Source organism: Phocoena sinus, chromosome 17 (assembly GCF_008692025.1).
Source record: "Phocoena sinus isolate mPhoSin1 chromosome 17, mPhoSin1.pri, whole genome shotgun sequence".
Lineage (NCBI taxonomy): Eukaryota > Metazoa > Chordata > Mammalia > Artiodactyla > Phocoenidae > Phocoena > Phocoena sinus.
The window spans coordinates 70,273,458-70,287,696 of NC_045779.1; the positions used below are offsets into that span (position 1 = coordinate 70,273,458).

The 14,239-nt window shown below is 48.8% G+C and overlaps 2 protein-coding genes across 3 annotated transcripts in view; one reads left to right on the forward strand and one right to left on the reverse strand.

The window, feature by feature from the left end:
• EFR3A (EFR3 homolog A) overlaps nucleotides 1–14,239 on the forward strand; it is a 190,093-nt gene that overhangs the window by 102,885 nt on the left and 72,969 nt on the right. The gene's annotated exons all lie outside the window — the stretch shown is intronic.
• The window catches only part of OC90 (otoconin 90), a 28,619-nt gene that overhangs the window by 3,466 nt on the left and 10,914 nt on the right, over nucleotides 1–14,239 (reverse strand). Inside the window, exons 5-12 of the mRNA XM_032609580.1 lie at nucleotides 13,887–13,999; nucleotides 11,843–11,971; nucleotides 11,649–11,690; nucleotides 10,316–10,384; nucleotides 6,031–6,090; nucleotides 4,250–4,366; nucleotides 3,455–3,626; nucleotides 732–838 (exon numbers count right to left, since the gene is read on the reverse strand). Of these exons, the coding sequence (XP_032465471.1) occupies nucleotides 732–838; nucleotides 3,455–3,626; nucleotides 4,250–4,366; nucleotides 6,031–6,090; nucleotides 10,316–10,384; nucleotides 11,649–11,690; nucleotides 11,843–11,971; nucleotides 13,887–13,999 (809 nt within the window). The remainder of the gene's footprint in view (nucleotides 1–731; nucleotides 839–3,454; nucleotides 3,627–4,249; nucleotides 4,367–6,030; nucleotides 6,091–10,315; nucleotides 10,385–11,648; nucleotides 11,691–11,842; nucleotides 11,972–13,886; nucleotides 14,000–14,239) is intronic.

Sequence of the window (14,239 nt, forward strand, 5' to 3'; positions counted from 1 at the left end):
ATGGGGAAGTGCAGCCAGAGAATGGAGATGAAGCCAGTTGTAAAGCAAGCCCAACAGAGTGAGGCTCCTGAGGGTGGGGCTGTTTCCAAATATCCCCCCCACCAGGCCCTGAATGGCCATGGAGGCACCTCCGGCTTCCACACCTGGGAGGAGTGGAGGTGCAGGCCCACCTCTTCCTTCAGCCAGAGACACTCCCCTTTTTATGGGCTTCTTAGGGGACCTCACTTGGGAAAAGTGTTCTGCTTCTCAGGAAAAGAGACCCACTGGCTCAGTGAAGACTCGGTTCTGGGTCTGAGGCTCTATGGTTTCACAGTTCCAGCCCCAGTTCTATCACCTCCTTCTACCTGTGGGGTCTTGGACCTCAGTCGCCACCTCTGTAAAATGGGAAGTCTCGTGGTGCTACCTCATAGGATTGGTGTGAGGTTGAACTCTGTTAATACACATGAAAAACTCAGAAGAGCACATGGGAAGCACTCCGTAAGCATGGGTGATTTACATTATTCCCCGTCTGCTCTTACTGGCTCTGTGACTTTTGTCAGCTGACTTAGCCTCTTGAACTTGAGTCTCCTCCTCAGTGGAACAGGAGTACTAATGTGTGCCTCAAAGTTAAGAAACATTTTAAATCACATTAGAGATAACAAGTGCTTGGGAAAGCATCTATAAGATGAGCTGTGGTCCTGATGCTGACTTGAATGAAAGAATAACCCACTATGCTGGCTCACAGCACTTACACTTGGGGGTACCATCCACGCATACCACTGGTGATCGAGGAAGCCTCTCGAGCAGGCAGTCCAGCCTTCTCACCTGCTCCAGGCAGCAGTGATGGGACAAACAGCACCTAAGAGCAAGGAAAATCGCTTACTGCCTAGAGCCCCCAGCTGTCCCCAGAACTCCCTCCAGGCCTGCTTATCCCATACTCCCTATATTGATGAGAGAAGCCAGTGCCTCCTTTCCAGTGCCACTGGACTCATTTATATACATCCCAAGGGCCACCATGTATGGCTGTTCAGGTTGTGGACTGCACAAGGATGCCACATCTAAGGCAGTGTCCATCACACCGGATGTATCTTACTCTTCTTTAAAAAACTCGGTGTTTTTATTGTGACTCTGTTGACTGAAAAGATGGGTGACTTGCATATTTATTACAGTAATTTTCCAAAAGATGGAAATAAAGAGTCTTGAGGAAGGGGTACCACTTCTAGCATACCATATGGGCTAAAAATAACCCACTCTCTCCAACCTTTTACATAATAGAACAGTTAATCTCACATCCATAAGGTACCCCCTTTGTCCATAGCCTTAAAAGAGAACAGAGTAACTATCTCGAACGTAAATAAATAACTGATCTAGGAAGGTGTCCAGCAAAGAGCAAGACCTCAGGAAATAGATGAGAATGGATCATGTTCTTGCTTTTTAGACCCACCCATCTGGCCTGATAAAGCCTCACAGTGTGCCCCCAGCTGGTGGACACCCCGAGGGAACTTGTGATGGCTCCAACCCATAGGAGGCTACAATTGCTCCTTAAATCCTCTCTCTTCAACTCTCCCCTGTCCTTTAACCACTCTCACTTGGTCCTGGAGGCCACAGCCGGAGGCAGGGTCAGGCAGACTTGTGGCTTTTCGGTAGTGCTTGTGTTTGACCACGTATGGGCTTCACCACCCATTCCATGGTGCCGGCAGTCGGAGGAGGAACAATCCACCTCTCACATCACATTAGCCTGTGTGGGATGGGAACTGCAGCCCCCATTCTACTGTTATGACAGCCGAGCCACTGTCTTGTGTGGCATTCGGCTGGGGTGGGTGGCGGTGGATAGTTAGTAATAGTTAAAATCTAAAGTCAGTGAATCAGAAATCATATATGATCCAAGTACCCTTGAAAACCATTCATATGTCTCAGGATATAAAGTATGCATGGTTTGGAAAAGACACCGTTGCAGAAAATAATATCATTTTGACTAACCCTTCCTTGTTCAAGGCTATGGCTTTCCATTTTTCCATTTCTTCCTAATGGATGTCAAGGAAGCTGTATCATAGCTCACTTGCTGCCTGGTCAAATCTCGTATTTTTTGTGAAATATGGTCAGTAGTCAGGAAACCTCTTCAACAGCACCCCCATATTCTTTCCATAGGGTTCAGCAGAACACAGTGACTACTGCTACCCAAATTTCTATTTTGCCTTATCTCACTGAGTGCTGTGGACTCAGGAACAATCCTTAAATGGTTCTCTGTCTTGGAGAGTAGTGGGCATGTTGTCAAGCCCCTTGATGAAAACACAGTGATTCCACAATGTGGTATACACTTTGCTAGAATAAAAACTTCTTCACTGTCACCTGGTGGGAGGTAAATTTTCTGAAGTCTGCCTGGGCAGCAGAGCCCCTGATTTCCCGGAATACCCCGCAAAGGTTGCATGATGGGGCGGGATGACTGTGCAGTGGAGACAGGAGAGCTGTTGTGGAGGTAGGTGGGTGCGTGAGTCATACAGCCATGCAGACACCACGTGACCTGCAGTGGACACGTTCCATGTTCCTGCCAGTACTGTATCCCTTTGTGTTAACTACAGTAAGACTCGTCTTCACTCTCAGCTATAGTTGTTGATTCTCCCCTGGCAAGCCCAACATTGGAGGTGGACATACACAATTTCACTAGAGCTCTAACTGGCTGTGAACTGGGTGAGTTTAGTCTTTAAACCTGATCAGTTCTGCTCTCAGCATCTTCCTCTAACTCATCTCCAGGCTGAGTTCCCCATCGTTTCCTCGGTGTCCCCACTGCATTTGTTACAGCAGGTGGTACTTGGTTGAATTGTCCATGTCTCTCACTCAGCAACGTCCCATGGGGCAGAGGCAGTTTGTTTTAATCCGCTTTGTTTAGGTTTAATCCTTTTTATGTCTCCAGCACCTAGCACAGTGCCCAACACAGAGCAAAAGCACAATAAATGTAGGCTGCATGCCTATATAAATGAAGGAATAAATTGATGAATGCATGAGGTCAGTGAAAATTCTTCCAAGAACAGTAGGTAAAAAATTTGACAATTATGCTTAAAAGTTGTTGAGAAGCTCATTTCAGTGTGTCATCCTGCAGAGCAAATCAACTGGGGACCCCAATTCTAATGCTGCTCGTTGCAAAATAGGCAGATTTGGGGTCTTCTGAAGTGTCTTTGCACATTGACCCTCATAGAGCAGCTGGGCAGTATTCGTGGTGGAGCTCTAGACCAAATCGAAAGATCTGGGTCTGCCTGGCTCTGCCCCTTTGTGGCTGAAGGACCTCAGACAGGTCAGCCTCAGAGCCTCAACTGCTCATCAGGAAAATGGGACCATAATGGCAACAAGCCCTCCTGAGTGAAATAATGGTACTCGGCGAGCTCTCTGTGAGCCCGAAGCGATGCCCGACATCGAGGAAGGCTGTCATCTCTCGCTGCAGCATCAACACCGCCCACCCGCCATCCTCACCCGGCCGTACCTGTCCAGAGCGTCCCTTGGCTCGCCTTGTCCTTCCTGCCCGCAGTAACAGCCGTAAGATTCAAATTCCTCCGGGCACCGGGATGTCAGACAAAAGAGCATCTCTCCAAGCTGTGGCATCACCCGAGTGTTGTCCCCGCTTCCCAGGTGCAGGAAGGTGAACCTGTCACAGGCTGATGAGAAACAACGACTCTGTCTCTCTATCTGGCCTCCTTCTCCTCTCCCCTCCTCAGCCTGCTCCTTGTGCTAAGCTAGGCGAAAGTCCACTGTGCAAACTCCATTGTCCTCAGTTCAGAGGGGGAAGAACCACGAAGCCGGAAGCCTGCGCAGGGCTCCTCCCCAGCCCCCCTCTCGAGAGCCTTGCATGCGTGGAGGGCTTGCCCAGGCATGAGCAGAGTCCTCCTGTGTGTCCCACTGGCTGTGGCTGCTTGCCGGTGCGGGGCCTTTGCCAAGGCACCCGAGGGAGGAGAACCATCCAAACCCAAGTGTTTCATTCTTTCCAGCAAACCACGCTGCGCATGACGCCAAGCTCTTTCCTTCAGGGCTAATAAGAGCGACAAGAGCCCTCGGTCAGGGGTTCCTTTCCCCGGCCCGGCCTCCAGCCGCTGATGGCTGCAGGCTCATCTGCCCGCTCTGAGAATCGAAGTGCTCAAGCGGCAGGAGGGATGGCGCCTCCCAGTGGCACCAAGTGGGACGGTCACAGTGCGATGCGGTAGCCGAAGGGGCTTGGTTAAGGACTTCACCAGAGGATCCCGAGGCCGGGAGAGGACAGACATCTCTGCCTGCTTCTGCTCACCTTTTCCAGATGTCTCCTCAGGACCACTTCTGATGGATGACACAGCCAACCCCAGAGATTTAATGCCAGCAGGGACGATGGTTGCACCTTTAGCTGTGGCAACAATCTCTGCAGACCCTGAAAACACATACCTTTATGGTCCATATCTGAACAGTGGTTCAAGAAGAGGTTTGCAGATGGACATGTAGTCAGGGCCAAATGCAGACAGAGCATCGGGAGAGTGTCTTCAAACTGGGTCTACAGGCATCAGGGCAGAGCCTCGGGGATCCATGGACACTACGTGAGAATCTGCAAATTTCCTACGATAACATTAAAACTGACAGGACCCCAAGCTAGGCCACCTGGATGACACCTCGTGGGCGAGAAAAGTCATAGCCTCTCAGGCCTATATTTGTGCTGTGTTTGCCATCATGAGCCTGCCGAGTGAAGGTCCATGATGATGCTCGCGGGTGAAGAGATGAAAAGAATGGTGGAGAGGTTAAGCCAACTCACAGTACTCAGTAATGCAAACTCCTCGGAGCACTGCACCAGCTTCTCTTCATACTCAGAATTAAGTGCAAGGTCCTCTCCATGGCTGTCAAGGCTGCCCGTGATGTGGCTCTGCCTGCCCCAGGCAGGCTCCCTGGCACTGTCTGGATCTCCCTTTGCTCTCAGACCTCAGTCCCACCAGCTCCTTTGGCTGGAGGCAGAGAGGTCTCCAACCCACAGGCCAGATCTCCAGCCCAGTGTGGTCCGGACCAAGGGAGCCTCAGTAGGCCCCGTGCCCACTCATCTGCTGACCCAGGCTCAGCTCCCAGAGCTCTGGGTAAGACCTGGGCCTCTGACTTGCAGTCCTTCCCCAAATCCACCATATTGGTTTGCTTTATACGTCTGGGCTTGTCTCAGCTTGCTCAACACTGGTCCTCATGGGTTAGAAGCAGACCTTTAGTAGTTCTGTCGTAACCTCAGTCTCCTAGGTTTAGTATCCTGCCCAGCTCTCCAACCCCACGAAGGTGAATCAGAGGGAACAGTGGAAAATAATGAGCTACCTTAATTTTCTATTAAAAATGGGTACAGGTTTTTTGTTTACTTGTTTTCAAATAATAGTAGGCACTGTTGGCCCCTGGCATGTGCATATGAATGTAAATTGGTTCAGTTTTTCTCCAGGGCAATTTGGCAACATATTGAGAGCCCTGAAATGATTATACCTTTTATCCAGCAATTCAACTTCTAGGCATTTATCAGAAGTGGATGGGCATAAAGCAAGTGCATATCTATTATTTATAATAACACATGTTGGAAATAATTGGTTAAACAGTTAATAGGATTCCATACAAGAAACTATTGCACAGCCTCTAAAAATCATGTTACAGAAAAATATTTCATGTCAGGGGAATATCTTCTCATTGCATGAAGTGATACAATGCAGACTGCAAAACCGTGGCTGCCAAGTGGTCTCAAATTCATTTTATTTATGTTCACAGATGTGCTCACTGTGGGCCGGGGCAGACTGGGAGAAAGCATCCTCAAATATTAAAAGTAGCTACTTTTATAATGTGGATTTAAATAGACAACTAAGTACAGTTTTCTATATTTTTCTAAATGCATCTCTTTAGCAGGTAGGTTTCAGTATCTTCCTACTAATGGATCTGTTTTCTAATTGCACTTGTCTAATTTTGGGCTGGGGGATATAAAAGTAAATTGGCTTCAATGATTTCTTTCATTCTCGGGAACACACTTGATTTCATAAACATATGGGGGACAACAATATATATAACATATACAAAGCTGAGCATGCTTACCTGGAGAAGGTGTGGCCCTTGCATCTTCTGTGTCTTCCTGGACTTGGCCTGGTTCTGCCCCTAGAAGAAGAGAGAGGGAGTAAGCATTAACTCCAGTCTGTCCCATCTTGGTCTCCAGAGGCAGCTCCCATCCCACTGAGCCCAGGAGGCAACGTGCTCCTTGCTCTGACCCTGGTCGCCTCCCAGGAGAGCTGGTGAGGGCAGGGTCCCTGCTGAGCTAAAAAAACCCCAGACTCAGGCTTGCTGATAAATACAGCCGCAACTTGTCATGCTAGAAGCAGGTGAGTCTGTTGAAATACTTTGAGAAAGCAGACTTCTCCAGAATTTGAATGAAAATAAATAAACATAAAAATCGCATTTTTTGGACAGAGGAGAATAAGGCAGCAGAACTGTGTGATTCCAGTTGCTTGTGGTGTGGCTCTAGGAAGGCTGCTGAGCCCCGGTTTCTTTGTGAAATGAATCTGTTGCTGTTTAACAGTCACTAAGCTTCTAGTATGCTATAGAATGAGTGTGTGTTTACCCCCCACCCAGATTCATATATTGAAAGCTAACCCCCAACAGGATGGCATTTGGAGATGGGACTTTGAGAGGTGATTAAGTCATGAGGGTAGATCCCTTGTGATGGGATTAGTGTCCTTATAAAAGGGACCCCAGAGAGCTCCCTCATCCCTTCTCCCATGTGAGGACACAGTGAGAAGGTAGCCAGCCATCCATAACTAAGAAGTGGACTCTTACCAGAACTTGACGATGCTGGCATCTTGATCTTGGATTTCCAGAGCCATGAGAAATGAATGACTGTTGTTTATAAGCCACCCAGTCTGTGGTACTTTGTTATAGCAGGCGGAATGGACTAAGACTTACTACATGCCATAGACAGCACTAAGTGTTTCGATTACATTAACTCAATAACAACCCCGTGAGTTAGTACTATGCTCACCCTCATTCACAAAGGAGAAAGGGGACACAGTTGCTCAAGGTCACGGAGCCAGGAAATGGTGACATGCAAACCTGGGCTACCTGGCTAAAGTTGACCCACTTAACCACTATGCTAGGCTACTGTTTCCCTTGTGGCTGTACCCCAGAGAGCTAGAGGTGGGACCTCCAAAATGCTTTGGAAAGGAAGGAACTGCCTTAACTTCAGTGTGCCAGAGACCAAGTTTATGATGATGTTATGTGAAAATCAGGCTTTGAAATTTCCTGATGTGGACACGAATGCTCAGCAAAGAGAGAAAATCTCGGCAGTTCTCAGCTGGGGCAGATGGTTCTCATCAAAGGCAGAAGGTACAGGTTCAGAACTAAAGGAATACTAAGATGTACTACCCTGGGGAGTGACCCACCTCTCAGAGCTCCTCCTTCATCTGTAAAATGGGGATAACAACGGGCCTCTAGGGTGAGAGAGGATTAACTCAGAGAAGGGGCCTAGGGGCCTAGGAGCCCGCCGACACATCGGAGGTCCTCAACAATGTCACTGCGTATTAAGCAAGGAATCCATTTGTTTACTTAGTCACTCTTAGTATTAGTAAACCGTTATTATCAGTTATTTATACTTATTAATAAAGGAGCCATTGTTGTTAATGACCACAAGCAAAGTAAATATGTTAATTCTTCTGATGACATCTCAGTCTAGATATTTTTAAGTAGGAGGTTTTTCTCTGTGAATCCCTATTGTATAACAGAAAGCCTGAATGAAGTCTGGGGTTAGAAACCAGTCTGCAAGTCACTGCTGAATGACAGGGCTTTTAACCTCCCAGAGCCCCAGTTTCCGATATAATCTGCAGAATGGGTATAATAATATTTCCTCCAGGCCATGTCAAAAACAGAACTGAACACAAATATTTAGATGGCATTTCTCCACTGGGTTTCTTGCTGTCCTCCTATGTAGTCCCCTCTGCTTACTTGTCCTGGAGAGAGTGGTCAGTCGGGCAGCTCTGGTCTCAGCTGCCACTGTGAAAGGAAACCACCACATCTCAGTTACCAACCCAGCTCAGCACCTCAGCTGGGCAGAGGAGAGAAGGCCCATGGCAATCTGATCAGACTATGTCTGGATGTTGTTGCACCATTACTTCCCAATTCAGTGGACAAGAGGCCAGATAAGTGCCAGTCCTGTGTTTAGGCAAAGAGACCGACAAATGACCTCTTTGGGAGAAAGGGCCATTATTTCCCCTGGTTGGGATGGCTTTGTTGGGGAAGGCAGCTGAAGAGGGAGTTTAGGTCTAGAAGTAAGGATGGAGACAGTGGAAGCCTCAAATCTCAGCCCTACCACCCAGCTCTGGGCTTGGACAACTTCTTTCTCCATCTCAATGTACCATCTCAATATGGAGGTTACAGCAATTATTTCATAGGGTTGTATGAGCATTAAATGAGATTATGTATTTTAGGCAAGTCGTCCAGTATCCTGCATGTGATTTGACATTGTATGCGGTTTTTTTATAGTCACGCTAGAATTTTTGGAAGATGCTGGCCCAGAATCTTCCCATGCTCTGTCTCATTCTCCGGTCACAACGGACTGGGATAATCATCCCTTTCCAGGGATTGGTAAACTATGGCCCTGCCCTCAGCCCATTTTTGTAAATAAAGTTTTATTGGCACCACAGCCACACCCATCCAGTTACAGATTGTGTATGGCTGCTTTTCTGCTGCAGTGGCAGAGTTGGGTAGTTGTGACAGAGACCCTCTGGTCCACAAAGTCTAAAATATTTACTATCTGGCCCTTAACATAAAAAAATGCTGATACCTGCTCTATGCAAAGGGGAAATTAAAGCTTAAAGAGCTTAAACCACGCTTCCCAAGTCACACAGATGAAAACTAGGAGAGCAGGGGATCCATCCCAAATCTGCCTGATTCCAAAACATAATTTCATCCCGTAATGGTGAGAGAACAACTACAAACCCCAGACCTTTTCCTCACAAACTGTCCCACCTGCACCTGCATGATTGATTTTTGAGCCCGCATTCAGGCTGCCCCCTCCTCTGAGGGCATTTGTGGTCACTGCCTAGGTCATGGATGTGAGGGGGTGAGTGCGTGTGTGTTGGGGAGCGAGGATGAGAGTGTATCCTCTCACTTCCTCCCGTTGGACTCTAGACTCGTTGAGGAACCTTATTTACTTTGAGTCTTTTCCAGGGTTGTGCCACAAAGGGCTGATGGGACGATGGTTCAGGCTGAAGAAAGTGGAAAATGTACGAATTTGGGGTTATTTTGTGATTGTCTGGTGGGGCCGTGAAGCCCGCAGCTTATCCTCAATTTAGAAGGGACATGGCCACTGCCAGTCATGCTGGGAATGGCTGCCGGTTGGAAGCAGGGCGTATGGTGGAGCTTTGGTTTGGTGTTGGTGCCATTTCCTCTTTTCTCTGGACCCGGTCTCCAAGGCATGGGCTGTCCGGAAGCCGTTGGGGCTGACATGCCCTTGGACATGGAGGATGGCTGGGGGTGAACACATGAGCCTCTGCTTTTAACCTGGCAGAAGCAGCAACAGCAGAGGAGAGCAATACACAAACTTGTAGGGCGGTGGGTGTGCAGCGCGATCTCCCTGAGGTGAAGAGTTGCCAGATTTAGCAAATAAAAACCCAGGATGCCCAGTTCAATTTGGATTTCGCATGAACAAAAGATACATTTTTAGTAGAAGTAAGTCCCATGCAAATCCTGGGACATACTTATATTAACAAAGTATGTGGTGTTGATCTGAAGTTCAATGTCAGATGGTCGAGGGCGGGGTCTGCCCTTTATCTGACAATTCTCCTAAGGTGGGACTAGGAGTGTGGGAGAAAGCTGAGCAAGTAGAGAAGAGATTTGGCAGTCAAAAGGAAGTAGGAGGGGTTCTAGAATGTTCCTGAGGCAGTTCCATTGTAAGCCCAGGCAGGGAGCATTTTAAGGGAGATAATCCCAGCAAGCAGGCAGCTGGCACAATCAAAACACGGCAGAAAGAGACTCACAGACTTTGAAAACAAACTTATGGTTACCAAAGGGGAAACGTGGAGGGGGGGTAAATTAGGAGTTTGGGATTAACAAGTATACACTGCTATATATAAAATAGATAACCAACAAGGACCTACTGTAGAGCACAGGGACCTCTACTCAGTACTCTGTAATAACCTACACAGGCAAAGAATCTGAAAAAGAAGGGATATATGTATATGTATAAATGAATCACTGCTGTACACCTGAAACTAACACAACATTGTAAATCGACTATACTCCAATAAAAAATAAAATTTAAAAAAAGAAAAAAAAATAAAGCTACTCTACCAAAAAAAAAAAAAAACAACCCACGGATATTTGGGTTCCATACCGGTCCCCGCGTGTTCATCTTCTCCTGAGAGGGCCGTCAGGCTGGAGTCCGTGGGCTCCACAGGGACCACTGCAAAAAGAGCCCCCAGGAGCAACGAGTGAGGAATGCAAGTGCCAGGGGTCCCCAAGGACAGGCTGGATGGCTGGATGAGGCAGGAGGATAAGGGGGCTGTAAAAGACGTTCCCAGAAGGGCTGCTTGTCCTGCCTCGGTATACCTCTGCCTCTCGCACATCGCCCAGGACACAGGGGTGCCCAGCAAGTCCCCCCCTCGGGAGGGACTCCAGCCAGGGCTGGGTTCTGGTGGGGAAGGCGACACCATTGGACACAGGCTGTGGCGATGAAAGGGCTGCAAACTCCGAAGGTTTTTGCCTATGGAGTGTGGTCCCAATTTGAGAAGACCTGTGTTCAAAGGGAAGGCAGATGGCAGAGAGAAAAGGGCGCTGACTCAGAACGTCCATAGAGATACAACCTGCACGCACACACGCAGCCATACACACACGTCAGCCTATACATGCCCATACACAAACCCACACATGCACACACGCATACACACTCATAGGCACAGGCACACCTGCATCCACACACACACAGCCATATCGGCTTCCTCTTTAACAAACACTGCAGTGCTAATTCTGAGAAAGAGAGCCCGGCCCCAGGAAAGGAGGGATGGTTGGCCGAGGTGCACCTCGAACTTCCCATCCCCGGGTACCCACAGTATTGGGACTGAAAGATCGTGGGAACTTTGGCAGACAAGGAATGATGGGCATAAACTTAACTCTCACTTTTTTCATAAGATGCATGTTTTAGAGTCAGAATCATCCCTTGCTTAGTTCAGTAGACAGTTATAAGGAGGCTACCCTGTCCTGAAAAGTGACCCATGAGAAAACAGCTTCCCCTTCAAGGAGCCTCACCTGGATCCAGGCAGCTCCTTGTGCTGCAGGCTCTGGGGGGCAGAGGAGGGGGACAGCCGGTCTGTTCCCGGGAGGCCTCAGTGGCCAGGAGTGCCCCCAGCCGGGAGGGGCCTTTGCCCCGTCTGAGCACTGGACCCTGTCCTGCTTACAACTATAGGCCGAGAGAAAGAACCTGGGGTCTCCGTCCTAACTGGATTAAATTCACACCTGTCTACGTAGAAAGGGCCATTTGACTTTGGGTGTGAACTGAGTTTATCAGAAGTAATGGCATCTCCGGCTGGGGGATGTGGGCACGTCTTCAGTGCCATGGGTCACTCCAGCTTCGGTGAGGCAGGCCAGGTGGAGGAGGTGTATCCACCCACTCCCATCAGTAGCCGGAGCCCTGTGGTCCAAACAAGAGCAGCTTCCCGAGAAGACCTTACCTCTGGGCAGAAGTGTCAGCAGCTCTTTCCTGCTGGTTGTCTCTGAAGAGAAAGCACATGAGAGAAGTGGTTTTGGAGAATGTTAGAAGGTGCTGGACTTGGCATCTGAAGAAACACAGCAACGATTGGTCCCATACCAGCTCCCGCCGCAGATCGCCATCCCCACCGCTGACGCAGGGCCTGGATCTTCCTACCTGGAGGCTGAGCCAGACAGGAGGACGTGTCCAGAAGGTTCAGGGAAGAGTTGATACTGGACTGAGCCAAGCACTCTATGGCAGCCTTGTCACAGGTACACAGCAGGTGCTCACAAGCGTCCCCGGACTCTGTACACAGAGCAAGGGCAGAGCAGACCGGAAGAGCTCATTGGGAATCCTGAGAGGGGAGGCAAACTCTAAAACTGACTCCCGCTCTGCCCCCAAAGCCCTGATTCTCTTGCGGTTTTCTTCATCTCATCCACGCCAGCTCCATGCCTTCAGCTGTGTGGGCCCAGCCCGGGAGCCATAGGCGCTCCTTTTCCCCCGCACTTACACCCGATCCACCAGGCCATCCTACCGGCTACTTTCAACCTATTTGAGTCTGACATGCGTCCCCATCTCCACCCCCGATCACCCCCTGCCTAGGTGATGTGAGTGACCTCACTGGCCCCCCCGCCTCCTGCCCAGCTGCCCAGCCTCTTCTCACTGAGGGGCCAGAACGGTCCTTTTCAAACCCAGGTTTCAAACTATACCTTTGTGTGTGTGTTCAGAACTTAGAGCAACTTCCGCACTCAAAGTAAAAGCCACTTGCCCCCTGTTCCTTCTCAGACCTCACCTTCTTGCACTCCTCCCCCGTCTCCCCACTTCTGACCCACTGTCCCCCTTGTTTCTGAAACACCAGGCACCTGGACCCTGGGGTCCACCACAGCTGCTTCCTCTATCTGCTCTTCTCCTGAGTAGCCACAGGCTGGCATCCCTTCTCTCAGTGTGTGCTCAACTGTCACCTTCCCAAGGAGGCTTCTCTTGACTTTCTTATTTAAATAGGAACCCACACCCCAGCTCTCCCTATGCCTTTCCTCTGATTTATTTTCTTCCGCAGATCTTAGCATTATCTAACATACCGTATGATTTGTTTCTGACATTTTCGGTGTCTGACAGCCAAGAGGAAATTCCAGAAGGTCAGGGTACCCCCAGCACGTAGGCGATTGTCTTACACTTGGTGTAGGTGCTCAGCGCGCGTGAGTTGAGCGAGTGAATGAATGAGTCATGTTTCTTTGTGTTCACTGTGTTCCTCACCTTGTAAACTTACACCCTTCCTGATGCTCTGAACTCCAGCCAGTCCATGTGGCCTGGACTGTGGGACCAGTCAAACCTGGGTTCAAACTCTGCCTTAGCCACTTAGAAGCTATGTGACTCTGGGCAAGTTATTTAATTTCTCTGAGCTTTCCTCGCCTTGTCTGAAAACTGGGGATAATGACCCCCATCTAACAGGGTTGTTCGGACGATCAGAGTTGCTGTGTATAACATCCGTGGCACGTAACAGGCACTCGGAGACGGTGCCCTAATATACTGCCCCAGCTTGCCATGGTCCTCTTCCCTCAATGCCTCTGCCTGTTCTACTTCTTCTGCCGGGATTGTCCAGAGACATGAAATAAAATTCCTGGAGTCACCCAGCTAGTAATGTGGAGGGCTGAGATTTGACCCGACGTGTGTGCCTGATTCCTACAACCACACCAGCCTTATTCATCCCTCGTGGACTCAACTTCTGTCACTGAGTTCTCAACAGATACCAGTCACCATATTAACTGTTTTACACTTAACATTGTTTACATTTTTAAAATGTAACATTGTTTTACATGTAAGCATTACTTAATTTCTATAACAAATCTCTGAAGCAGGTTTTCTCCTCCCCATTTTGAGGTTCCCAGTTGTTAAGTAGAAGGTCAGGGTATTCCCCCTAAATCATACAATGCATAAGTAGTAAGCTATTTGCTCTTCTCAAGCGGCCAGGCTTGGTACAAGCATAAAATTGTAGATCAAATAATCTGCTGAGCAGCTGTTGTTTCAATTCAAAAAGAATTTGTTGTGCCTCTACTCCATGCAAGGTACAGATGCCATAGATCTGGCCCTTGTAGGGCTCCAAGTATACACAGTGATGTTGCCAATGGAGATGATGATGAGGGTGGACCCTGGGAGCCTGGGCCTGCAATCTCTGAACTGTCATTTCTCAGCCCAGCCTCCTGGGACACCTGGAGATGCTCACCACAGGTGATACTCTTGCTGACACAGTTGACATCTGTGCTAAGCTTGGCGGGGTCTTGCAGACAGTCGATCTCAGCAGCCTGCTCGTAACACCTGCGATGCTGGAAGCAACAGCTGTGGCACGATGGGGAAGGGTCAGGGTGAGAGTGTGGGTTAGGGTCAGAAGAGGGGCAGACAGCACATGATCACTCTGGCAGTGGCCTGTTCCAAATACTTAGGGTACACACACACCCACACACACGATATTTGAATTTGAATTGTATTACCTATGCAGCAGGTGCTATTATTCTTATGAGCATTTACATATGTGAAAAGTGAGACACATAAAGCTCTGTAAGTTGCCAAGGTCCAGGT